This window comes from Asterias rubens, chromosome 4 (genome assembly GCF_902459465.1).
Source record: "Asterias rubens chromosome 4, eAstRub1.3, whole genome shotgun sequence".
Taxonomy (NCBI): domain Eukaryota; kingdom Metazoa; phylum Echinodermata; class Asteroidea; order Forcipulatida; family Asteriidae; genus Asterias; species Asterias rubens.
Genome location: NC_047065.1, coordinates 16,478,342 through 16,504,970, shown reverse-complemented (window position 1 = coordinate 16,504,970; position 26,629 = coordinate 16,478,342). Strand labels below are relative to the sequence as shown.

Here is a 26,629-nt window from a genome sequence, read left to right as displayed (position 1 = left end):
ACAAAGCTTTTGCATAGCAACCTCCAGATGAGCAAACCCTGGTAACATTGTGACATACACATCCATTCAGAATAGTGAACGGGTGTTCTATGGTTAATGTTGGGTCTAGTCGGTCTAGTCAAGTTTAGTCGCCACTCCAACTTGCTCAAAGCTGTCTACTTAAACGGTTCCAAGTGTTCCAATTGACCCTTTTAGTTTTGCATTGCCAGCCATGCTTTGATATTGAGCAATAGAAACTTGCACACTTATACATACTTTATGATAACTCTTCATTGATGTCATTGAGGGGACTATTAGAGGCTTGTGAGGGCCCAATTTCAAAAGCATAAAACACTACTAAAGAATGTTCTGCGTAGCAGATATGAGCAGCAGTCACATATTGTACATGTGACATAGCAGTTTGGCTGGTAAAACCTTATTCTGGTATAAGCATATCTTTGTTGTGATTAGCTACTTTTTGTGCTTGAGCAGCTTTATGAAATAGGACCGTGCACTGTCTGTTGAATGTCTTATTGGAGTTGGTTGAAGCCATAATTAAAATAAAAATATTTAGGCTAATAGCACAAATAAAAAGTCGGCTAGTATTTCCTTTATTTTGTGTGTGAGAGTATAGCTGGCAGTGGACACTATTGGTAATTACTCAAAATATTTATTAGTAAAACCTCACTTGGTAAGAAGTAATGGGGAGAGGTTGGTGGTATAAAACATTGTGAGAAACGGTTCCCTCTGAAGTAGTTGTCGAGAAAGAAGTAATTTTACACGAACTTGATTTTGAGACCTCAGATTTAGAATTTGCGATCAAGCATTTAAACGCACGCAACTTCCTGTGACAAGGGTGTTTTTTCTTTCATTATTATCTTGCAACTTCGACGACCGATTGAGCTCAAATTTTCACAGGTTTGTCATTTTATGCATATGTCGAGAAACAGCAAGTAAGAAGACTGGTCTTTGACAATTACCAATGATGTTCAGTGTCTTTAATAATAATTAAGAATTAAGAAATAACAAACTTAACAAACACAAAATTCTTAAAGATGCTATGTCAGATTTTTGGCGGATTTGACCCAAACATTTTGATTTAAAATTCAATAGGTACTTTGATGGGGTCGAGAAAGTTACAAGCTTTCATTTGAGCCATTGCTTGAAAAAGTCTGCCAATTATTAGTAGCAGTGGAATAAAGTGCTCAAAATTAGTTTTTGTTGGGATCCCGACATATCACGTGACCAATTCTTATGTGTTTTATAAGAAACATTTTAAATTTTTGTCATGTTCCTGACCATTAAAAGTAAATGTTAAACTTTTTTTCGTTAGAGCGGGTGATACTCTTTGAAATACCATTCATTAAAAAAAATCTATTTTTTAATGTTTGGGGCCAAAAATCTGACATAGCGTAAAGAAAGTGTATGATTAAGAGTGGATATTTCCTTACTTGGTTAAAATTTCCTCCAATCTTCATAATTATATATTACTTTCAAGTTTAGATAACGCATAAGTTTGAAACTCTAAAAGAAAACTTTTTGATTTTAAGGACATAATTTGTACTTCAATACTCAAGTCTAAGCTGTGTTTTAAACCACTGAAGAAACAAGAAGACTACTAAATAGAAGGAGTACAAAGAATAAGTCCAAACTTATCCGGCCGGTAGAGGGGGTAGAAACCTGTCCGTCTACGGCGCACGGTATTCTTGTTTCAGCGCTACCATTTTTTGCGTGTATGTGGGTGTGGGCGAAAGAATTAAATAAATACATGTAGTATTTAATACTGAAACAAAAAATATTCTTTGCCACAAAGTCAATTATTGAGCATTTAATGTATAAAGATATTGAATTTTAATTGGTTAGATTGCTCAGAATCTGTAAAATCAAGTACGCATATCTTGTAGAGCTTTTAAATTACCCCTATTTTAGAGTCGTTTGTTCTATCGACCTCCAACACCAACTCACAGCAGCTTGGCAGAGAGCGCGCGGTTTTTCCAAAAGTGAAAAGGGTTTGTTGTCACCACACGCAACGTAAGTAACGTGAATGTTCATTAAAAACTCAACGTTGAAAACCTACTTTACGTTAATCATTTAAACCAGTCGGAACTCAGAATAAATTGGTGCTTTTTATCGTAAGAAAATCGTGAAAATGTTGGGGGGAAATCAAGACAAAACTCACGACACAGTGAACCAAAACCTGCGCGGTTTACAGCAGCAACCAGCAGAAGAGAAGAGCGGGCATATCCGCCCGTCGCGTCCGGCGGCTTCGTCCACAAAGCAACAGCAACAACACCGCACACCACTTGGTGATATCAGCTACAAACTCGGTAATGTGGCCATCGGAAATAGAAACAGTCATGACAGTACTTCGCAGAGACCTAAGACGGTAAGCAAAGTTAAAGTACTACTTTCAACGAAAAACAATAATAAGAGTAGGGCCTAAAAAAACAAAAAAATATTGTTAGACTCATTTTATTTTTTAGAGTATTTTCCGAATTTTCCTCCCTACTTCATTTTGCTTTGGATAATTTTTTTCACAAATTGAGGTAAATTTAGATACATTGTACTTCTATTTTGTTTCATATCGAATGATGAGTCGGTGAGGGGCCTAGGTTTTCGTTTTTAATTAAGAAATGAATTGTTTGCAACTGAATAAAAAGAAAATAAGAAAACATAAATTAAGTCTTTTTTAATTTTAAATAAAACGAAGTGAGTAGAGATTTAAAAAAGGCCTACTCGATTCTTTTCCAAATTTAGCTTCTTCTTTTTTTATTAATGTAAATCTGTGATCATAGATTGTAATTGAAGGAAATATTGGCAGCGGGAAGTCAACATTGCTGAAGTATTTTGGTCAGATTGACGATTTTGAAGTCTTTCCGGAGCCCGTGGAAAAATGGAGAGACAACAGGGGAGAAAATATGCTGGTAAGGAATTTTTTTTTTTTTAATTGTTCTTTGAAATGTTCATTCATTGGTTGGATCTCAAATCCATTTTTTGTAAACTGGATTTGTGTAGGCCTACAATCTACATGATTACGTCAGGATTCTGCCCACATTGGTCCGTGTTGGAAAAACCGCCCGGCACTCAGGATTCCCAAACACCACTAGAAGAATTTCATCTGTTTCTGCCACCGCACATTTTCAAAACGTTTAACTCGGCCTAACACTTGCAGTTTTCCTTTCAAAGGTTTTCAATAAAAGTGTAAACTTTGGTATTTATTAACCAGAAGTTAACCAGTAAAAAATGGTATCTGAAGCCATTAATTTTGAGCACTTCTTTGATTTGAGCCTACTTAAATCATCAACATCGTTTAGCGGTCGCAACAGAGATTCCATGCACAACGTCACGCCAGAGGTGTTTATCCCTCATCATTTGGAAGGTAGGTCTGGGCAAATGATTAGAATATCCGGTTAATGGCGAATACAGCTTTTCCTAACCGTAACCGCGAATTAGTAATAGTTAAGCACATAAGTACTGGGGAAACAAATATTTAAATGTTCGGTTTATTTCAGATAGTTGGCCAGTGGTAAACCGAATACCAAATTTTCACTTGGACAAGCCAGGTTCAACTGAATGAATATAAATATCCTTTATTGGGTTTTTTTTCCCCATTTTTTTTCAGGATTTATTTTACCAAGATCCAAGTCGCTGGAGTTTTGCATTTGAGTCCTATGCACAGTTCACTCTGCTACAGGTTCATCAAGCGCAGCCCGACTGCCGAGTCAAGATGATGGAAAGATCCTTACACAGCGGCAAATACTGCTTCATTGAGACGCTCTACCAAAGGTAACTACTGACTCTTCATTCCCTCTTTCCTATTAGCTTGGGAGTAGCAAAGTGAACATTTAAAGTAGGTAGGCCTGGAACTTCATGCAGGCCTCATTGCCTTGGTGCCCCCATATATCTTTGAATACCCATTTCACACATATTTTCGTGAATAACAATCTCTCGGGCCTACAATTTTATCTTCAAAAGGGCAAGGCCATTTTCCTTTTGCAAAGGGCACTTCCATTGGAAAATCTTAATGTCAATGACAAACTTTTGAAGGGGCACCAAGGCCAATACCAGGGGCAACAGAGGCCATGGGTGTAAGAATCGGTTACAGTTGAATTTCTTGCTCAAGGACACAAGTGGCATGACCATTTGATGCTCTTAACCATTCGGGTCCATGACATCCCATAATCATGACTTCTTATGTAGAGCTCATATCCTTTACTCAGTGATGCTCAATGCACTTCAACATTCAGTACGTGTCATGGCATGTCATGGGCTAGCTGTTAAGAGCACAGGATTCAAGCTCTGGTGTTTGATCAGCAGAGTGTGGGTTAGTGTCCCGGTCGTGACACTTGCTACGTAAAATTGGGGAGGTAGTGCGTTCTGCTCTACCATCCAGGCTTCGGATTGATGATACCCAAGCCTACATCCATATGGACTGTAAAGTGGGTAACCCTGTTTTAGCACTAGGAGTAGGTGGCAACGGCCTCTGGAAAAAAAGTATTGTAGCCCACACGTTTGTGTGTCTGACTAATTGCATTAAAAAAATATTTTAAAAATAAAAATAACAGGCAATGTATTGCCACAATGAAATGCAATGGCGGAAAACCAAATTCATGGAGCACTGTAGCATGGTTATTAAGTTGTATTGTAGCGTTGACCAGGGGTTGCATTGTAAACAACTTTATTAAATGACACAAGGATGGCTTTCTGTCCCTTTTTTTTTAGCTTTAATTATACTCAACAAGTCATGAAACTACCTAAAGCAGAAATCTAAACCAGAGGACGCCCCGCTCTTTCTATAAAATTTCGAGCAGATTTACCGATCGGCCAGCATGGGCGACCAGCAGTGCTCCGAAGGGGAGTCGTTTTGGCGCCTCCTACTGGTCGATCGGCACCGCCACTACCCTATGCTTATTATTAAGTTATTGTGCATTGACAATTTGTTGTCTGTAAAGGTATTTTTAACTAGCCTGTTGATCTCTTGTTTCGTTCCACAGTAACAAGCTACAGACCCCAGAGTACAATGTACTGAGCGAGTGGTTTGATTGGCTGCTAACAACAAAAGACCTCCATGTTGATCATATAGGTAAGGCGTCAAATATGTTATCACAAAAGCGCGAGTGGATTTTGGAAAAATATGGCGGTTCTGCGTCCATAGCCAACGATGCCATCGGCCGAGTTGGATATACGAGCGTGCGTGTGATAACGTATTTATCTTCAAGCAAACGTGACATGTGAGTGTGACATAGAACACACAAGAAGTAGGTAGTGATATTAGCCGTGCAATATAGATTTATATCACCACTCCGTTCTAAAAAGCTGATCGGAGGATTAGCGCGTACTTAGTAGCCCTACTTGTATTAAAAAATCCTCAAAAAACTCGACCCTTTTAAGAAATTTTTCAGGTTATGTATTAAATAAAAAAATAAAAAAAGGTTGATTGTCCCCTCCCTCAAAAAGACAAATTTGTTGTGTATTTCTCATTAAACTTGCCTATCTTTTTTAAGAACTTGTAACTATATAAAGTAAGTGATGAAGAATTGGTGGATAGAGATTGGTGAGATACACCAAATGAGAAGACTGATCTTTGACAATTACCAAAAGTGTCCAGTGCCTTTAATCAGCAGCACATTACTCTATATAACTTCTGTCAGTTAATGGTTTTTTCCTTTTTTTTATTTTTTATTCTCAGTATACCTTCGTAGCACCCCAGAGCAATGTGAGAGGCGGATTTGTGAGCGGAGTCGTAAAGAGGAATCCGGAATACCTCTGGAGTATCTCAGAGAACTCCATGAGATGCATGAGGATTGGCTCATCAGGAAGACAAAGTTTGAGCTTCCAGCACCAGTAATAGTAAGTGAACTGTTTCTTCACTAACACCTGTTTCAGACAGGCGCTCCAGAGTCGCGCTGAACCAAATTGTGAATTAAGAACAATGTACATGAAAAGTTGGGAGCGACTGGACGCGCTAGAAGTCGAAAGATCAACTGTTGCAGTCGGTCGGAACGACTCTGGAGCGCCTTGGTTTCAGACGTCGATCTTGTCAACAGCCGAACCTAGTGTAAATGTTATGTTAAGTTCGCCTGTATAAAACCAAAACTTAATTGGGTCGACCCATAGTCGCTTCTTATCTATTTGGTTCGGCGCGACTAGAGCACTTGCCTGAACTGGCTGTAGGTCCATTTAATTTCAGCACTTCAGCATGTCTACTTTTGACTCTTGGTAGGGCTTGAATATCAGGCATGTGAGACTTCCTCTTTTCAGCTGGTTTCCTCTTGTGGGGTTTTGATTTTCCTCTTTTTTCCTTAACTCTCTGTGTACAAAAGTATAGGAATATTGTCTTTTCCTCTTTTTTCATATATAGATAGTTACTCACATGCCTGGAATATCAAATATTATCTTCCAGTACGCGCTAATCCACCAATCAGATGCTCGAACTGGAGGGTGGTATAATAAAAACCTATAACCTACTTCCAGTTTTTTTTTATTGCACACTGCGTACTGTGAGCGTCACTGTAAACGGACAGTGCAAAAATTACATTCTAAACTTGCATGCTGTTCGTCGCAAAAAAAACATTCTGAAATTTTAAACGTGTTCCACGTGTGACGCTTGTCATACAAATTTATTACGATCAACTCTTTGATTAGCAAAATTGCATAACTTTCAATTTTTAATTGTACACGTGACATGGCATTTTGGTTGGTGACCTTAATCTAGTAAGCATAGTGTTGCTGTGCTTAGCAACTTTTGTATGAAATTGGGCCCTGACCTTGAACTTTTCTCTTGAAGGGGGCACAGCAATTTTTCTCTGGTATGGGGCAAATGTAGGTTTGTATTGGATCCCTGCCTTGAAAGAGGGCACCACAGCAAAAGCACAAGGCAACCAGGCAATTCCTGTGGGCGTCATTATAACATGCCCCCTTAACAGAAAACAGATTTTGTGAGTGCCGACCATTTAATCTACCAAACTGCGAACAATATTTTCCGCAAACAAAATTTAAACGTATTATTGTGATTGGCTTGTTAGTCTTTTTATTTGTTTCATACTAAAAAATGTTATGTTTGTTTTGTTTGTTTTATCTTCCTCGAACAGGTTCTTGATGCAACAAAGTCATTAAAAGAAATGGAGCAACAATTCAAATTTCTCGAGGAAAAGTTACAATTGTAGTGTTTATTTTTGTAGGTTTGTTTTCATCAAAATAGTTTTTAGGTATGAAATTTTAGAATTGTACAGTTTTATTTCCATTTTCTTAACAAGGTATTACGAGGAAAGTCTACCCTTAGGGTCATACTTTGGATATGACCCTCAAAGAATTGTGGGGTTTTATTCTATCCGAAAAGCTTACTTGCTTTAAAGCTGTGAATGGTGGTTTAGCATTCTTCAAAATCATTTTGTCTGAAATGCCCTCTTTGGAAAAGAAATCAATAAAGTATGTCAACAAATTTAAAATCTCCAATACTTACCTAAAGGCAAGAATGGAGATTCAAAATTCCATGGCGTCCATTCGTCAATGCTGTGGCCAGAGATGTGGTTGGTACTCGCTTCTCCATACTAGATGTGGATGGGTTTGTCATTCTTAAAGAAGTTTTGTAACAGTTTTTTTCCCCATTTTCTTAGCAAGTTGACAATGTAATTAGCTGAAAATTTCACATTTGACTTATATTGTATCTTTACTGACGCTTTGCCTCATAAATATTCATTGTGTTGACAAATCAAATCTGTGACCCTACCTTTAAAGGCACTGGACACTTTTGGTAATTGTCAAACACCATTATGCTCACTATTTCAACAGAAATTACTTCAAAAACTATGTTACTTCAGAGGGAGTAGTTTCTCACAATGTTTAAATCATCAACAGCTCGCCATTGCTCGTTACCAAGTAAGTTTTTATGCTTACAATGATCATAATAATTGTAAGCATAAAAACTTACTTGGTAACGAGCAATGGAGTAATTACCAATAGTATCCAGTACCTTTAAGTGACATTAAGTTTTTAAATTCTTTCATGTATTGTACCTCAAATATTTTTGAATCTTTTACAAATTGTAAACATAGTGTTTGAAGTGTAAAACATAGTTCAAATTTTTACTAAAAACTTTTTCCTAAGTTTTCATAATTTAGTATTTTTATGTCGTTGTGTATCTGTATATGTACTGTTGTCCACAAAAAAATAGAAATGTACAGATCAAATAAGTTAAACTGTAGAAATAAGACTCAGGAAAAAACACTTTGTAGGCATTGCATACATACGTAGATTTTATATATCTTTTAATATGCCATTTTTTTTTTTTGGCAGAACCAGAATATTCTGTCTGGTATTGTTTTTATAATGTAAATATACATTAAGAATGTCCTACTATCTGCTGTAGAGGTTTATGTTTTATTCAAATGTGATACCATTTTTTAATTAAACAATATTTAGTTAGTTATTTCATACTGTTCGACCAATTTTACTAATGAATTTGTTAACAAAACTGATGAAGGGAGTTGAGTTTGATTCTAAAGTAAACTTTTTGAATTTATATCAAAAGCAATCAAAGTATTCTTGAAAATAAAACAAGAACTCACCAACCAAAGCATTTGCTGTATCTTATTATTTTTATTGTCAAGTGTTGCCTTTTAAAATGGTGAAATAAAAAGAGATTATCAATTTAAAAATGGACACAATTACACACACAAACAAGTATGGAGTGTTTCGGTTAAAGTTCCAGTGGGCACAAACGTCGACCGGTGGTTGACTACTGCCCAGCAACATACATGCGCAGTAACGCACTTGGTCGAATGACTCATTTGGAAGTCTAGTCAACCTTCTGCCGTTTCGCTACATCAATCACTCAATCAATCTGAGATAATTTATATAGCGCCAAAATCAACCGGTATGTGCTTTACACATGTTAGAATGGAACGTGCTGTTGGGACCAGTGAAGAAACCATGGGCTGGAGGCTGCTTCCAAATGGTCGACCACAGTAGTCAACCAAGCACTTAAAGCAGTACATGTGTACATGTATTTAGAATACACATAACGAATGTTTATGACTCAGTGCAGTCAAATGAAGCCTAGTGAAACGCAACATTTCCCTTTGTTCACTAAGTACCAAAAATACTCTCCAATGAGAGTTTGTTACAAAACCGGAATCAACGCAAGAAAAACACAGTTTCAAATTTCGACTTTTTTGGAACAAGCATTCAGAGGAGATTGTTCTCATATTTTTATGGGTAATATTACAGTTATCTATGGAATCAAAAAGATATTTCTATTTATCAGTTTAAATTAAAAATGCAGCATGATATTCTTCCTACTTAATTATTAAGCCCGATTGTTTGCCCGCGGGAAAATTCAGCAAAATTATTTTAAAATGGCCTTAAAAGTCTTTAAAAGCATTTACCATATATATGTGTACATGTAGACGTAGGTCAGTCGGTTTACCAATTGAACATGTCCTACTTTTTCCAAGGGAAGAGTATCATTGCTGAATCACCTAAGGCCTACAACTTAGTGTTAAAGGAACACAATGCCTTGGATCGGCCGAGTTGGTCTTTGAAAAGCGTTTAAAACCGTTTGTTAAAAAATGCATGGTAAGAAAGATATTTTAAAAGTAGAATACAATGATCCACACAAATTTGACTCGAAATAGCGTGGTTTTCCTTTTACTTTGCGAACTAACTCATGGGAGTCAAAAATGTCGACTCCCATAAATGGCCGACTGTGTTAGCCGACAACGTAAAAGGAAAATCACATAATTTCGAGTGATACTTGTGTGGATCATTATATTCTACTTTTAAAATATCTCTCTAATCATGTGCATTTTATAACAAACGATTACAATTGCTTTTTAAAGACCAACTCGGCCGATCCAAAGCAACATGTTTCTTTAATGTTGAGCCCCAGTATTTGTTTTATACAACATCCAAGAAGATCTTCATTCGATTTATAGAGGATGAATGAATGAAACTATGATAATAAAAAAACTGTACAAGAATATATTCTGTCATCCACTACAGGAGAGTTTTGTACTTTATATATTAACGCATGACTTGGAGTAGCATGCAAAATATAGTCTGTGAGGGAGCCCTGCGGAAGTTTCCTGTTTTTGACACTGGACTCTGATTGCAATATTTGAGTAATTCATTTGATCAAGCTCTTGGCCCAAATTCATGGCTCTGCTTAAAAATGGCAAAGAATCGGCGCTTGCAAAAGCAGGGAATTCTGTGCTTACGTTAAGTGTAATTCACGGGTTAGCGGGGAATTTTCGCTAGTGTCGCGTGCGTACTCAACATTACTAGGCATTCTACGCTTACACAACTAGCGCAGAAATTTGGCGATTGCTGTGCAAGCGGAGAATAGTGATCGTAAGCGCAGAGTTTGTTGGTAAGAAGAGCCATGATGGGCCCTGGACTTCAGGATTCATTCACTGTTCTGGTTGGCTCACAAAAGGGAATTCACAAGCATTCAAATTAAGCAAATGTTCAATTGTACGACCTCTGATATGTATTTACATAAAATGTTGAATATAATAGATAAAATAATACTAGTATTTATACACAATTTAGAAATAAACATAACTCTTTCTAAGAATGAGTGAGATTTATAAGACTAAACACTTCAGAAAAAAAACCTTGTTAAAACATTCATGCAATAATGGTCACCTTTTATAAATTTACTATCTACAAACGGTATAAAAACTGTTTTTAAAAATGGTGTTTAAAAAAACGTATCTTGTCACAGAAATAGTGTTAGCCAGAGGTGTGTCTGTGTGTCTTTTAGACACAGTCTGTGTGTCTTTTAGACACCCTGTTTCAAATTTGGACACCCTGTTTTATCTGTCATTTACATGTAAATTTGTAAATAATGTAAGTGAACAATTTGGACGCCCGGTTTTTTTTCATTTCCAAGAAACTTGAACATCCTCACACTAAATCCTGGCTAAAACCTTGGTAACAGTAAGTATTTGGTCATGGTATGGTTGATAAATCTTTTCCTAAAGGCAGTACACACTGTTGGTAATTGTCAAAGACAAGCCTTCACAATTGGGGTATCTCAACATATGCATAAAATAACAAACATGTGAAAATTTGAGCTTGATTGGTCATCGAAGTTGCGAGATAATGATAGAAAAATAACTCTTGTCACATGAAGTTGTGTGCATTTAGATGGTTGATACCGGGACCTCAAGTTCCAAATCTGAGGTCTCGAAATCAAATTCGTGGACAATTACTTCTTTCTCGAAAAACTATGGCACTTCAGAGGGAGCCGTTTCTCACAATGTTTTATACCATCAACCTCTCCCCATTACTCGTCACCAAGAAAGGTTTTATACTAATAATTATTTGAGTAATTACCAAAAGTGTCCACTGCCTTTAAGACCTTTGGTTTTAAGTGTGTACACAAGTGTCATACATTAAGTTCCAGTTTATCCTCAAGATACTTAAATTGGTGCTCCATTTCCGCTAGTGACTTTGACGCATCAAGAACCTAATTGAACAAGGACAAACAAATGGGGTTATTATTATAATATATCTGAGAAAACATATATGTGGGTTCGAATCCCGGCCATGACACTTGCTACGTAAAATTGGGGAGGTAGTGCTTTCTGTGCTACCGGCCAGGCTTTGGATTGATGATACCCAAGCCTACATCGACATGGACTGTAAAAGGGGTAACCTTGTTTTAGCCCTAGGAGTAGGTGGCAACGGCCTCTGGCAAAAGAATAGTTGTAGCCCACACCTTGAAGTGGCCTTCACAGGCCTTGTGTGTCTGGCGACTTGCATAAAAAAAATTTAAAATGTAAAAAAATACAAAAGTATTGGAGTGGACTTGTGAAAAAATATTTACCAGTACTGGTGCTGGAAGTTGAAACTTTGTCTTCCTGATGAGCCAATCCTCATGCATCTCATGGAGTTCTCTGAGATATTCCAGAGGTATTCCGGACTCCTCCTTACGACTCCGCTCACAAATCCGCCTCTGACATTGTTCTGGGGTGCTACGCAGGTACACTATTAAAAAGAAATTTAAAAACTAACTGAAAACCAGAAACTGTGGAAAAATAATCAAACACCCAAGTAATATCTGTGATTTTTTCACAGAATTTGGGTAAGTACCGAGTATTACAGTGCTAACACACATCGATGTAATGGGTAAAAACCAAAACCCTAAACTAATATTCTTTATCCCTGATGCAAATTTAACATCTATTAAATCTTGTGCAGTACCCGCTGCAAGTAGATCTAGACTCATGTATGCATATTCTTTTGTATTATAGTTGTTTCGTGTTTATTCATCAGCTTATTCATAGCCAAGGAATGCAGTACACTGGTTCCTGGCGTTGATTTCACAAAGAATTAGGACTAGTCCTAACTTGGGACTAGTCCTGGGAGGTATACAAAACGTATGGCCAGTCCTAAGTTACCATGAGTAACTCTTCCTAACTTAAGATAAGACAAGTCTTAACTCTTTGCGAAATCAACCTTATGGGATTTTTCATGAACTTAAATCAGTTAATCACAAGACACCGTTCTGCAAGGAATTAAAGACAATGGACACTATTGGTAATTGTCAAAGACCAGTCTTCCCACTTGGTGTATCTCAACATATGCAAAAAATAACAAACCTGTGAAAATTTGAGCTCGATTGGTCGTCGGAGATGCGAGATAACTATGAAAGAAAGAAACACCCTTGTCACACAAAGTTTTGTGATTTCAGATGCTTGATTTCGAGACCTCAAATTCTAAACTTGAGGTCTCGAAATCAAATTCGTGGAAAATTACTTCTTTCTCAAAAACTACGTTACTTCAGAGGGAGCAGTTTCTCACATTGTTTTATACCACCAACCTCTCCCCATTACTCGTTACCAGGTGAGGGTTTATGCTGATAATTATTTTGAGTAATTACCAATAGTGTCCACTGCCTTTAAGGTATTTGGAACTACCGACTACACATATTGAGGCCTTACCTATGTGATCAACATGAAGATCTTTTGTTGTTAGCAGCCAATCAAACCACTCGCTCAGTACATTGTATTCCGGTGTCTGTAACTTATTACTGTGGAACAAAAAAAGTTTGGCGTCAAGAGTGGAAGAAAATCAAAGACCAATTTGATTTATAAAAAGCTTGAACAACTTCAAGCAACTGCTCCAATAAATTCCCATAGCCCCCACACCAGCCTGGCATCATACTCCCATGGAGTGGAGCCAGTAAATTGTAAAGGAGTGAAAGTTTAATACCTTTTGTAGAGATTTTCAATGAAGCAGTATTTGCCACTGTGTATTGATCTCTCCATCATCTTGACTCTAGATGTAGGCCTAGGCTGTGCTTGGTGAACCTGCAGCATCGTGAACTGTACATATGACTGAAAGGCAAAACTCCATCGACTTGGATCCTGGTATAACAGATCCTGCAAATGTCAAAGCAAACATTGTTTAGTATTTGATGGGTACAGCCGTCGATTTCACCAAACTCTTCCTAAGTTAGGATTAATCCTAGGACTTGGGACGAGTTCAGTTTAGTATCCTTAGACGCTAGGAGGCATTGAACCCATCCTAAGTAATTAGGACAGGTTACTTTTCCTAAACTCGAGAAAGGAATAATCCCTGTGGTCTTATGGTTTTAAATCACCCAAGTTCAAGCCCTGGTGCAGATGCTTTCACTACATTGCTATAATCCTACTGCTGGCACAGTTAATCTATAATTTAAAACCAGGTAGAAGATGATACTGAATTCTACATCTAGTATTAGTAGTGAATGGTCAGACAGCGTTTTTGGGTGGCATGGTTGGCTTGTGCGTAAAGCACCTGCCTCTCACCAAGGTGAGATTCCAGGGCCATAAATGTGAGTTGAGGGCCATATGTGAGTGGAGTTGTGCGTTGGTTCTCTGCTGTGCCACGAGGGTTTCAGACCATCCGGTTTTCCTCCCTCTGGAAAAATAAAACACATTTCAATCTTGGCTGTGCTCCCTGGTCATAATGAGTTGATGTGGATGGCAGCCAAACAAGCCATTGTATGCCTGCTTCTCAAACACGTTGTAGCCGCATCCTTCGCAAATCAGCTCTTAGCTGCGTATAAGGATGATTAGGCCCCCCCCAAAAAAAAAAAAAAGACAACCTGATCACAAAAGTCTTGAAAGTCCTTCAATATTTACCAACATATTCTGTCCCTTATTATCCCTCCATTTATGAACTGGTTCTGGAAACACCTCAATGTCATCCTTTTGACCAAAATATTTCAGCAGCGTCGATTTTCCACTTCCGATGTTGCCCTCAATGACGATCTTAAAAGGAAAGTAAAAACAGGTCAGTGCATTATTTTTTAACAACACTACAGATTTCAAGAGTAATTTTGTAAGATAAAAGTGGATGAGCTATTATTAAATAATTGAGAAAACAAACTAAACTTATCATGCTAACTTGCTACCTTTTTTTTCGAAACTTGTCGTACGAGCACGACTGGATACTCACAAATTTCGTGAAGAAAGGAGAACAGCGCCACAGTCAATACTAACTGGGTCTACTCTACTCCAGAGTCAAGTCTACTCCTAGTCTAACAACTCAACTATCCGGAGTATCCCTATATTCAAGCATCCCCAGATGTAGCCAAACTTGTGTGGCCAAGGGTAGCTGGATTCAGCTACATGTAGCCTTGGCCACATAAGTGGTGGGGCTACCCTACTCCTAGAACTATTTCGGTTTCGTCCGGCTATCGTCTCCCATTACAGGAGACGATAGCCTGACGAAACCGAAATAGTTCTAGGAGTAGGGCTACCCCAAATGATATCACAGTTTTCATACTCACGGCATGGAACAAACAGAAATGAGATTTAACTAGACCCAGTAACTGGGGCGCTGTACTCCTTTTTTCGACATTTTGACATTCTCGGTCGACAGAGAATGTCAAAATTTCGAAAAAAGGAGTACAGGGTACAGCGCCCCAGTTACTGGGTCTAAGATTTAACAATCTATAAATTGTTGGTAGTCACAATATAGTTTGCTTGATCACCCAGCATGCCCAGTCAAATAAATATAAAAATTAAGCATCTTTCTTCCGAATCATTGACCATCATGTTGACCTTATTGGAAAAGTTTCCGTATGGCGCCACCACTTTTTCATTCGAAATAAAATAATATAATATCTAATTTACCTGATTGATATATATCACTTTTTGTAAAAATGAGTGAAAAGGTGGTGGCGCCATACGGTAAGTTATCCCTAGGTAGTAGGCCTACCTTTATTTTTTTCCTTTTTTTATTTTTTTATTTAATTCAATAAATAGCTAATAAATAAATTGTATTGAAAACATACATGAAAAAATGGCATTTATTAACACAAATTATTTTTGAATTGTTCAAAATTTATTTAAGGTTTTCATTTATGCGCTTACCGTCTTTGGTCTTTGCTGTGTAAGGTTGATGTTTTCAATGGCATTGTTACTGTGGACCGAGCTGATGTCGACCAGTGCAGGCCGACTTTGCTCATGGGGGCCAACGGCGCGATGAGCGGCCTTATTCTCATCCGGTTTGCCGGTTCGGCTTTGGTTGTTGACTGTCGTCAATCTAACGTTTGTGACATGTCTCCTGTGGGATGCTACCCCCAAATTTTCCTGATTTAAATTTGGCATACTACTGTTGTGCTCTTTTTTGTTGAATATACACGATTCTAGATGAAAATAAGACGATAAAATGGAAGAGTTGAGCTTAAAAATAACGTTGCAATTGACACACAAAGCTGCTTGAAAACCCCGCGCTCATTTTGTGTGTGCGGGATTAAGGACGGGAGAGTCGATGATTGAAATTGAAGGGGTGTTAAGAAAATAAGTTGTGATTGTAAAAGTATATAAACCAAATTATTACATAATTCATCAAATTCTTTTTCAACAATACTGGTATTTTTATATGGAAAGGCAAAATAAATTATAGTGTGCAGCTTAATGTTTGAAACAAAATCATTTGTCCATTGTGCTCTCGTATCTAGCTCATTAACAAAAAAGTGAACTAATCCAAAGTTGATTTGGAAATAGATTGGCACTAAATCAATTGTCTCGTTTAGGTCTATCTGTTCAATGAACGCGAGGCAGGGAACCGTACTCATTAAAGTGTTTGAGAAATTATAACAGTCAAAATAGGTCCGGCCAGGGCATGAACTTCTTTCGGACTTTGGACGTTCGGGTATTTAGAACTTATTAAAATACAAGATAAGCATGAGCATTCTTCCAAGCGGTTTTCGAGCTGTTGTCTGTTCTATTTTAAGGAGGAGATCCACTCTATCATTATCAAGCAGCCACCACTGCACCAACACCATCCCCACAACAAGAAACATGGCAAGTGCTTCTGTGTGCAAAAGGCTAATTGGAAAAGTGGCTGTTGTCACTGCATCAACTGATGGGTGAGCAAATCAAGTTATGTTTAGTTATAGTAAAGTGTTATTTCCCACAATACATCCTTTATTTTCCATCCATGTTTATACATGCCGCTTGAGGAAAAGTGAATGACTTGCATTAATTTGAGATTAACCAATTACAAAGTTCATTCTTAGTTGATTGTAAATAAATAAAAAGGTGGGTGTGTCAACCAGTTTGATTTTTGATGAATTCCTTTTTGGAAAAGTTTCCGTATGGCGCCACCACTTTTTCATTCGAAATAAAATAATATAGTATCTAATTTACCTGATTGATATATCCCTTTTTGTAAAAATGTGTGAAAAAGTGTTGGCGCCATACGGAAAGTTATCCGAATTTTTAATCAAAAACAAAAAGTAGGCCTATGCAGAAAAAAATATTTCATAATAAAAATTTTAAAAGGAATACAATACACGGTATCTTCATTTGTTCAATTTGTTGGGATCAAAAAAAAATAATGAATGTCTTTTTCCATTACCGAAGACTTTCAAGGTGAAATATTTCTCAAAATGCACTGATTTCAGAGCAGAGGGAGCCGCTTCTCTCCACCTATGTTTTATACCTTCAACACTATTAACAGCTCTCCATTGCTTCTTACTAAGTAAGAAGGTAGGGATAAGTGTTCAGTGATTTGTATTCTCTTCTGCGCTTTTTTCATAGGCCCTCTCTTGCCTTAAAGTGGGAAAAGTTTCCGTATGGCGCCACCACTTTTTCATTCGAAATAAAATAATATAGTATCTAATTTACCTGGTTGATATATCCTTTTTTGTAAAAATTAGTGAAAAAGTGGTGGCGCCATACGGAAAGTTATCCTTAAAGTGTTTTGGGGGATTTAGGAGACATACCGTATGCCTTTTGGCGATTGTTATTGTTTAACTTTTATGGTATGCTCTCTTGGGCACCCCACTGTTGTTTTACTTTGTTTTCTTAAATATTTTTTAATAATTTATACATGTGCTTGTAAATGTATTTGCCTGATAAGTATTATTGAAATATATTATTATAAGTTTTTATTGCTAAATACAAAATTCAGTAATTACCAATAGTATATGCATATGTACCTATTACTTACAGGATAGGTTTTGCCATTGCAAAACGACTTGGCAATGAAGGTGCCCATGTGGTGATAAGCAGTAGAAAGCAGAAAAATGTAGACAGCGCCCTCGAACAGCTAAAAGCTGACAACTTGAGTGTCAGCGGCATGGTATGCCATGTAGGAAAAGCTGAACATCGCGCTAATCTAGTCAGTCAGGTAAGATAGCGAAAATTAGGAATGTATAGTGGGCCTACAACCTCATAATGACAATTGTTTTCCCCAAATTGTTTTTCAAAAACACTTTTCCTGGGTAGCTCCTTTTTTTCTGGAATGCTTCTATTCTGTTTCATCTTCATCCAGTGAAGATATAGCCCTCCATTAAACGCCATTCATTTATATTTCAATTTGCAGTTCTGGTCCATGTTGTTCCTCCATAATACCCTGATGTCATCTCTCCACCTTCTTCTCTCTCTGTTTACCTCTTTTCCTTTTCCCTGTCCTCGGTTGCAAATCTATTATTGTTGTTGTCCATCTGTTGTCATTTCAGAAATTATTGCAGAAATTCTGTTTAACTCAGAGCTTTTAATCTGACTATCTCCTCCCAACAGACTGTCGCTGAGTATGGTGGAATAGATATCCTAGTATCAAATGCAGCCGTGAATCCTGTATTTGGACCCATGCTGCAGGTGAGTCCGTCAAAGTGTTGTGCCCAATTTCATAGAGCTGCTTTTTGTTTTAAACAAAAATTTTGACTAAAGAGAGAGGGAAGGGTGTTTGATGAGTTGTAGGGGGGGGGGGAGAAAGTGTGGTGAGGAACAGCATACATCTTCCATGAAGTTTACCATATTATATACAACGTATGCCTAGAAACATACCATGCAAGATGTTGTATCTTTTCATAACGGGTGATATCAATATGTGATACTAATTGCATAAAATTTAATGCCGGCATGTTTTTTTTGTATGAGAAGTGCAAGGCATTAGTTCTTATGCAACGATTTGTTAATATGACTTTGGGGGTCAGATGGTTGGGTTTAACGGAAGATGGGCGGTGTGGGGGGGAGGAGGTTGGAGAAAGACAAGCAGATTAAATTATCGCCCAGCCACAGGTTTGCTCAAACTGTCTCTGGCCAATTAATGTTATGTACTTGTGTGCGGGAAAATTTGAAACTGTTTCCGGCGGTCGCCATAAAAAAACTGAGGAGCAAAAATGTGTATGTAATCGATGGCCAAAGGGCATAAGGTGTTTAACCATGCCTGGACCACTACTAATGGTTTTATAGTAAGATATCAAGACCTCTGTGTGTGAAGTGGGGTGTCCATAGGCTATGGTCACTTACCTACTTTTTTGTACAAGAAATAAAGGGAAAGAATTTGTTTGTTTTTTTGCCAAAGGAAAGGTTTGTCGAAGTTCTAATTTTGTTAAACTGGTGATAATTTGCTGAACCCATCTGTGTATAGGCTAGCCTATTAGGGGAGGGTGTCGGAGCATATTATCTGTGCATTTATCTGCAATTCGTCAGTCACCATTTTGTTTCTTTACCCCTGTAAGGGTTTTAGATCTTGGTGCAAACCAGTGCAGGCTACGTATGATTTCGCTCTTCCTTTCCAAACTTGTTCAAGTTCTGGTCATTGGTGGAGAGCGGGTTTGAATCTTGATCATGACACTTGTGTCACTAAGCAAAATGCTTCTCTCAGGGCTCCCAGGGAGATGAACAAGATTAAGGGAATGTTATATGCCCAATGACCAGGGCATCATTGGTAAAGCACAATGAAATGTTATTGAAAAAATGTGCTATAACTAACTAGTTATTATTTGTTTGTATGACAAAATTTGTGACTGTTATTTTTTTCTTTTCTTACAGACTACAGAGGATCAGTGGGATAAGGTAGAATTGTCTGTTTTTCATTAATTAGCATGGCTCTTTCTAGCCTATTTCACAACACTGCAGTAGGAAAGCCTCTCACTCTATTCTGAACTGTCGGTTGCCAAGCAATTAATGCCCCTAAATGTACTTAGTTCATCTCTTCACCTTCTGGAAGTTCTGTTTTGTCGCCCTCTTTTTCTTGTCCGGTTTCTCGGAGTCCAGTTGGTTGTTTTGCTTTCCCACCTGTTGTCATACCTCGTTGCATGTGAACAACTTCAATAACAACCAAAGTCATTAACCAAATCAGTAATTAAAAAAGCAAAACACAAAAAGCACATGAGTAAACAAAATTATGTAAAGTAAAACGGACGAGAAAGTGTAGATTTGTGAATAGAATGTACGAGCCGAAGGCTAGGCGAGTACATTCTAATCACGAATCTACACTTTAGAGTCTATTCTGTCAATGAATTGGATTTCTCAATGTAACAACACAAGTTATTTATCTAATTTTGTGTATACGTTGTCTAGCGACAGTTGGTCACATTTTAAAATTATTTTACAAAGTATATGGGAATTTTTTAGTGCTTGCAACATTATCGAATACAAAGTCAGTTTGCTAAGCTAAAAACAATAAATTATCTTAGAAAAGTGATTTTTTCAAAACTGGAAAATGTTTTAGTAAATTGAAAGGCAACATATTTTCAGAGAAGTTTTGTTGCACTTCGTGCTATCTTTCAGCTTGTAAAAATAATCTACACTTTCAACAATAGTGTAACGTCACAGAAATAGTTCAAGTTGGATTCATGTGAAACTAATTCTAGTCACAACGTCAACATTTTTTTTCAATGTAGATTTTTGACATCAATGTGAAAGCTGCTTTCTTGCTGATTAAAGAATGTGTTCCACACATGAAGGATAGGAAGTAAGTACAACGCTTTTTTACTGAGTCACATTTGTTGCAAGGAATATAATTTTAAGTTCTTTGGGCGTGATACTTTACCACAGAGGCAATGCAGGCAGTTGCCCCAATAGCCACAAGGCCTAATTTCATAAAGCCTGTAAGCACAAAAAATTGCCTTAGCATGAAATTTCTTCCTTGATAAAAACAGCATCACCAACCAAATTTCAATGTTTTGCATATACTGGTATTTGGCTGTGGTTTGCATCCTGATAATCACATGGCAATTTGGTTGGTCATCCTGTTTTTATCCAGGAAAAAAAAGGAATATCATGCTAAGCAAGTTGTTGTGAAGCTCTTACAGTTACAGGCTTTATGGGATTGGGCCCTGGTCATTACCTTGGTGTCATAGCTAGCATGGTGCTTCAAAAGAGTTTCAATTATTATTTTTTTCTTTTTTTTCTTTTATAACTTAGCTCAATTTCAAATGAAAATGGAGAATTGAATTCCCCCGCTTGAACATGTTGAATAAAATAAAAAATACTTCATGGTTTGATTTACTTTTTAAGGGGTTCGTCTATCACAATTGTGTCTTCAGTTGGTGGATTTCAGCCTTTTTCGGTAAGAAAATATATTTGAATATTTGTCTGGTTTGGCTCATTTGTGTCTTTTTGCTTTTATATGTACCAGTATTTATTTCAAAGTGTGCGCTTTGTCAAGGCTCTGGGTTTGTGTCCTACTGAACTGTCTAGAAAAGCATAAACCGCACCTAAACTTTACACAGATTGGTAATTGTCAAAGACCAGTATTCTCACTTGGTGTATCCCAACCTTATATGCATAAATTGACAAACCTATGAAAATTTTGGCTCAATTGGTCATCGAATTTGCATAGAATTATGAAAGAAAAACACTCCTTGTGCATTACTTTGTGTGCTTTCAGATGCATAATAAAAGACTCCAGCTGAGTTATTTTATTATTTGAGTGAGAAATTACCTCTTTCTCAGAACTACGTTACTTCAGAGGAAGCCATTGCTCATAATATTTTTTAATATCCACAGCTCTCCATTGATCGGGGCCAAGTAAGTTTGTATGCTAACAATTATTTTGAGTAATTACAATTGTGTCCAGTGTCTTTAAAGCCAATATACACTTTCGGAACAAAAAAAAAGAGTTCACAGATTTACAAATATCTTACAGGGTTTACAGAAGGTAATGGTGAAAGACCTCCATGAAAGGCTTTACTTTTTGAGAAAACATTAAAACATTTATCAATTCCCGGATTTATTTTAAACACATGTCATGACACAGCAAAACATGCAGAAACAAGGGTGGGTTTTCCAGCTATTTTCTCTCAACTCCGATGACTAAATTTTCACAGGTTTGTTATTTTATATATAAGTTGTGATGCACAAAGTGTGGGCCTTTGGACAATACTGTTTACCGAAAGTGTCCAATGGCTTTAAGTACAATATAAATTGATTTTGTTTTGTTTATACTTTGCTCTTTTTTGTTCTTTTAATGTTTTCAGTTATTGGGGCCTTATTCGGTCTCTAAGACAGCGCTTCTGGGCATGACAAAGGCGTTGGCCTCTGATTGTGGCCCAATGGGAATCAGAGTAAACTGCATTGCACCTGGTATCATCAAAACTAGATTCAGTGAAGCGGTGAGTTGAATCGTCAATTGGAAGAGGACCAGTTCTGTTCACTGGTGACCTGTTTGGAAATTCACCTGTTTATGCTGATCAAAGATTCTTCTGCGCTTCGTAAACTCGCGTGTGAAGAACGTGAACATGGGCTCAATGTTATGAGTTACCGGAAGCAAAATGCGCTTATGGTACATCAGTTTATAGTTTAGATTATGTCAAAGTTAGCAAAATGTTTTTGCTGGTGCACAGGCACACCTCACGCTAGCATTCTTTGCATACAAATCTAGTTTTAGTACTAACCCTGTATTAATTGGTCTGGGTACTTTTTGTAGGACAAAAAACACAATGTCGACTGATTTACAATAAACTTACACAGTTTGAAGATAATTATAATAGAAAGCTTCCCTAAAAATATTACTTGCTGAGGTGCTGTAGTTTTTTGAGAAATGAGTAAAACAGTGTCATAAAAAATGAAATTGTCTAAGTGATAATGACACAAAAATTATGTTTGACTCAAAAACTATAGCACCTCAGCGAGTAATATTTTGAGGTATTCTTTCTACCATCATTATCTTCAAACTGTGTAAGTTTAACGTGAATCTGTGGACATTGTGTTTGTGTTACAAAGAGTACCCCAATACTTAAGCAGAGAATAATAACTGTAAGTGCAAAATTTCACAATAAGCAGACCGACATCGGTTGGGCCATGTTGAGGATTGGTTGATGTGCTTCATTATTTTGACAATTCTCGCTTTTTTTTTTCATCTGTCAGTTATGGACGAATGAAGCAGCTCTTGAGCAAACATTGGTGACTTCAGCCATTAAAAGGTAAGACTAGAGCAACAGCTACTTGAGCGGAATTTTTTTATCGGAAATGCTATTTGAACTTGTTTATAATGCGTTTGTTCACCATTTAAATGTAGTTTTAATATATGTGTACACTTCTGAATTTTTCGTAATTATTGATTAAAAAATCAGGCCCCAACCTCAAGGTTTTGAAAAACTAAAAACACTTGTCAAAAGGACAATACTTTGACGTCATGTCTCGGATTTGCATTGTTATACCACGCTGCAACAAAGCCACTATACAAATTGGAACTCCCAACTATGACGTAACATGAGTGATTACGTAACGGAGCTTTTCGTATCTCAACATGTGCATAAAATAAACAACCTGTGAAAATTAACAACCTGTGAAAATTCGGTCGTCGAAGTTGCGAGATACATACATGTAATATTGAAAGAAAAAACAACACGAAGATATGTGCTTTCAGATGCTCCCTCTAAAATAATGTAGTTTTTGAGAAAGAAGTAATTTTCCACGAATTTGATTTGGAGACCTCGGATTTAGAATTTGAGGTCTCGAAATCAAGCATCTGAAACCACACAACTCTGGTGACAAGTAGGGGGTGTTTTTTCTTTCATTATTATCTCACAACTTCAATGTCGGATTGAGCTCCATTTTTCACAGGTTTGCATATATTGAGATACACCAACTGTGAAGACTAGTCTTTGACAATTACCAATAGTGTCCAGTGTCTTTAAAGGCAGTGGAAACTATTGGTAATTACTCAAAATAATTATTAGCATAAAACCTTTCTAAGTGACGAGTAATGGGGAGAGGTAGATGGTATAAAACATTGTGAGAAACGGCTCCCATTGTATTCAAGAAAGAAGTAATTTTTCACAAATGTGATTTCGAGACCTCAGATTTTGAACTTGAGGTCTCGAAATCAACCATCTAAATGCACACAACTTCGTGTGACAAGGGGGTTTTTCTCTTTCATAATTATTATCTCGCAAGTCTGATGACCGATTGAGCTCAAATTTTCACAGGTTTGTTATGTTATGCATATATGTTGAGATACACCAACTGTGAAGGCTAGTCTTTGACAATTACCAATAGTGTCCACTGCCTTTGAAGAAACCAAATAAAAGACAGTACCTATCATATAATCCTGCAAAGTAAAGTCTAACATCATTATGGTTGTGGTATGTTTTCTTGCCGGAGAAATTGTACCCAGTTGAGGATGCCTAGTTTTGTTGTTATGGATTTCTTTCTATTTCAACTTGTAACACCCTTAGGGCTGGTGAACCAGATGAATGTGCTGGCACAGTGGCATTCCTCAGCTCTGATGATGCTTCTTACATCACTGGAGAAAACATCCTCATTACTGGCGGAGGGCAGTCAAGGTTGTAGCTTTTTTCAAGACGAGGGATTCGACAGTCAAGAACACAACATTATCACAAGGGTCAAATGTGTACATTTTTCTTTAAAGGGTTTCGATACCTTTTGTAGATCAAGATTTTGGCCATGACATGAATTCCTATTCACAGTGAATGAAGATGTACATGTAATATAAATCTGTGGACATTGTGTCGTACAAAAATTACCCAAACCCTTTAAATCTTTGTAATTTTCACATCTTCATGTGGATAAAGGTTTTAAAAGTATCCTTTCTCACTTTATCAGATTCTAATTTTCTCTGCAACAACGATACATGAATCTAGCTATTTGAATTTAATCACCTATCAGAAAATTGTGTTTGTTCCTTGCCTACCATTTGTAATGTTCAACTGAATTGAGGACATAATTCAGTTTTTACCCTTACACTGAAGATCATGTATTTAATAGCACTATATACTCAGTATTTTTCCAAGTTCTGTGAAGAAAATAAATTCACTGTTTGGCAAATCACTTTGGTGGGAATCGAACCCACAACCTTTGTATTAATAGAACAGGGATGGAGAAGAACATGATCTGTTTTCAGTGGAACGATAGCTATTGGATACATCATGACCACAACATATCTGAGGATCTTCTGACTTCCTCATTTTCTTCAGAATTTTTCCATCTAGGCATTTTACATTTTTTATTACAAGTTTCAATGTCTGGTTTGTGGAATGAAACTTTGATTTTAGTAGACAATAAAACTACAATTTCATCATCTGATCATGGACTACCTAGCTGCTATTTTTATTTGCTTGAATTATGCCCGAGTATTATAAATTATTTAAGTTTCCAAATCTATCAACACAACCAAATAAATAATTTAGTTTGTAATACGAGTCTTGGAAATGTGTTTTTATACTGTGTCTTTATGTATTTTCTGTGTCTTTGCATGAAGGAGAGGATCAGAATGACCTTTCATATAAGCAGTTACTTTTTGTAATTACCTGTATGTACATGTACTCAAATTAAAGACCATAAAAATGTACTTGTTAAAGACACTGGATACTATTGGTAGTTGTCAAACACCAGTCTTCTCTTTGATGTTTCTCAACATAGGCCTATGCATAAAATTACAAAGTTGCGTGATAATAATGAAAGAAAAAACATCCTTGTCACATGAAGTTGTGTTGTCAGATGCTTGATTTTGAGACCTCAAAATCTCATTCTGAGGTCTCGAAATTGAATTTGTTGAAAATTACTTCTTTTTCGAAAACTCTGTTACTTCAGAGGGAGCCGTTTCTCACAATGTTTTATACTAACAACCTCTCCCCATTACTCGTTACCAAGTAAGGTTTTACGCTAATATTTATTTTGAGTCATTACCAATAGTGTCCACTGCCTTTAAATCTTGGTATATTACCCTTGTGGTGTACAGTGAAAAGAAGACACAAATTGAGCCAACAGTATTTACTAACATTAACAATGCCTTTATTGAAAACAATATGACATGGTTAGTTCAAACATCTGTTTGTTTATAAATAAACACTTGTTTATGAATTAACACTAGTTTGTGAATCGTGTTCACAGAGAGAATTGTTTTTCTTCAAGAGTGGTATTACTATCCTAGGCTCACTTAGGTTTAAAGGAACACGTTGCCTTGGATCGGACTAGTTTGTCTATAAACAGGGTTTGTAACAATTTTTTATAAAATGATGTTTTAAAAGTAGAATACAATGATCCACACATATTTGCCTCGAAACTGCGTGGTTTTCCTTTTACTGTGCAAACTAACACGGTCGGCCACTTATGGGGGGTCAAAAATTTGACTCGCATAAATGGCCGACCGTGATTGTCTACGGGGTAAAATGAAAACAGTGCAATTTAGAGGCGTGTTTGTGTGGATCATTCTATTCTACTTTAACAACATCTTTCTACCCATATGCATCTTATAACAAACGGTTACAAATGCTTTTCAAAGACCAACCCGACTGTCCAAGGCAACGTGTTCCTGTAATAAATTGGATCTTTTCTCAATCAAACATACTTTGTCAAAATATTAGGCACTTGCTGTGGCACTAGATTGCAGTCCTTAAAAAAAAAACCTGATCTTTAAGTTCTGGGGCCTATTTAATAGTGCTGCTTAAAAACAAATGTTTGTGCTTACTACATAGCAGAAATATTTGCGTAAGCATAAGTGTATTTCACAGGTTGGCAAGAAAAGTTTAGGCGTACTGCTTGAGCTTTCACCATGGATTTGCATTGGTGTCATTCTATTTTATACAGTAAGCGCAAGATTGGTAGCATGCCTTTTTGAGTGCTTACAGTAAGCAGCGCTAAGAAATGGATCTTGTATCAGCAAGCACAAAAGTGTCCGCTAAGCAGCTCTATGATGTTTGGAACTACTGGGATTGAGATTTCAGAATTTGAATTGTATAGAGTAGTATATTTTTGAGGTTAATAAGGATTCCACAAATTAGTATTGCTGACACTAATTGTGCCATCCTTTTTGTCAGAGGTCATAGAGCACATGGCCCTTGAAGGAGGTGTACCTTTTGTAATTATTCCAAAAATTAATGACCATAATTATAAATGACTTGGTAAGAGGTATTGCAGCTGTCAATAATGTATACCATTTTCAGAAA

The 26,629-nt window shown here is 36.9% G+C and overlaps 3 protein-coding genes across 3 annotated transcripts; 2 read left to right on the top strand and 1 right to left on the bottom strand.

Moving 5' to 3' along the window:
* The first annotated feature begins 1,994 nt into the window (after positions 1–1,994).
* On the top strand, positions 1,995–7,849 carry LOC117289568 (thymidine kinase 2, mitochondrial-like). Its single transcript, XM_033770725.1, has 6 exons — positions 1,995–2,365; positions 2,775–2,903; positions 3,602–3,765; positions 4,974–5,062; positions 5,669–5,829; positions 7,071–7,849. The coding sequence occupies exons 1-6, from the start codon at positions 2,129–2,131 to the stop codon at positions 7,143–7,145; spliced, it is 855 nt and encodes a 284-aa protein (XP_033626616.1). The 5' UTR covers positions 1,995–2,128; the 3' UTR covers positions 7,146–7,849.
* Positions 7,850–11,280: 3,431 nt separating this feature from the next.
* On the bottom strand, positions 11,281–15,717 carry LOC117289599 (thymidine kinase 2, mitochondrial-like). The gene is made up of 6 exons (XM_033770799.1): positions 15,351–15,717; positions 14,115–14,243; positions 13,201–13,370; positions 12,930–13,018; positions 11,813–11,973; positions 11,281–11,452 (listed from the first exon to the last, which is right to left on the bottom strand). The coding sequence occupies exons 1-6, from the start codon at positions 15,585–15,587 to the stop codon at positions 11,372–11,374; spliced, it is 867 nt and encodes a 288-aa protein (XP_033626690.1). The 5' UTR covers positions 15,588–15,717; the 3' UTR covers positions 11,281–11,371.
* Positions 15,718–16,050: 333 nt separating this feature from the next.
* LOC117289732 (dehydrogenase/reductase SDR family member 4-like) lies at positions 16,051–24,155 on the top strand. The gene is made up of 9 exons (XM_033770993.1): positions 16,051–16,351; positions 17,439–17,616; positions 18,009–18,086; positions 19,266–19,289; positions 20,120–20,190; positions 20,736–20,787; positions 21,698–21,832; positions 22,587–22,642; positions 23,900–24,155. The coding sequence occupies exons 1-9, from the start codon at positions 16,167–16,169 to the stop codon at positions 24,012–24,014; spliced, it is 894 nt and encodes a 297-aa protein (XP_033626884.1). The 5' UTR covers positions 16,051–16,166; the 3' UTR covers positions 24,015–24,155.
* Positions 24,156–26,629: the final 2,474 nt, after the last annotated feature.

Coding starts and splice junctions, on each gene's coding strand:
- LOC117289732 (XM_033770993.1), top strand. CDS start 16,167: ATGAGCATTCTTCCAAGCGGTTTTCGAGCTGTTGTCTGTTCTATTTTA. Junction 19,290..20,119: donor CAGAGGATCAGTGGGATAAG/GTAGAATTGTCT, acceptor TTTTCAATGTAG/ATTTTTGACATCAATGTGAA. Junction 20,191..20,735: donor CCACACATGAAGGATAGGAA/GTAAGTACAACG, acceptor TTACTTTTTAAG/GGGTTCGTCTATCACAATTG.
- LOC117289599 (XM_033770799.1), bottom strand. CDS start 15,587: ATGCCAAATTTAAATCAGGAAAATTTGGGGGTAGCATCCCACAGGAGA. Junction 14,244..15,350: donor CACAGCAAAGACCAAAGACG/GTAAGCGCATAA, acceptor TTTCCTTTTAAG/ATCGTCATTGAGGGCAACAT. Junction 13,371..14,114: donor ATAAGGGACAGAATATGTTG/GTAAATATTGAA, acceptor TGACATTTGCAG/GATCTGTTATACCAGGATCC.
- LOC117289568 (XM_033770725.1), top strand. CDS start 2,129: ATGTTGGGGGGAAATCAAGACAAAACTCACGACACAGTGAACCAAAAC. Junction 2,904..3,601: donor ACAGGGGAGAAAATATGCTG/GTAAGGAATTTT, acceptor ATTTTTTTTCAG/GATTTATTTTACCAAGATCC. Junction 3,766..4,973: donor ATTGAGACGCTCTACCAAAG/GTAACTACTGAC, acceptor TTCGTTCCACAG/TAACAAGCTACAGACCCCAG.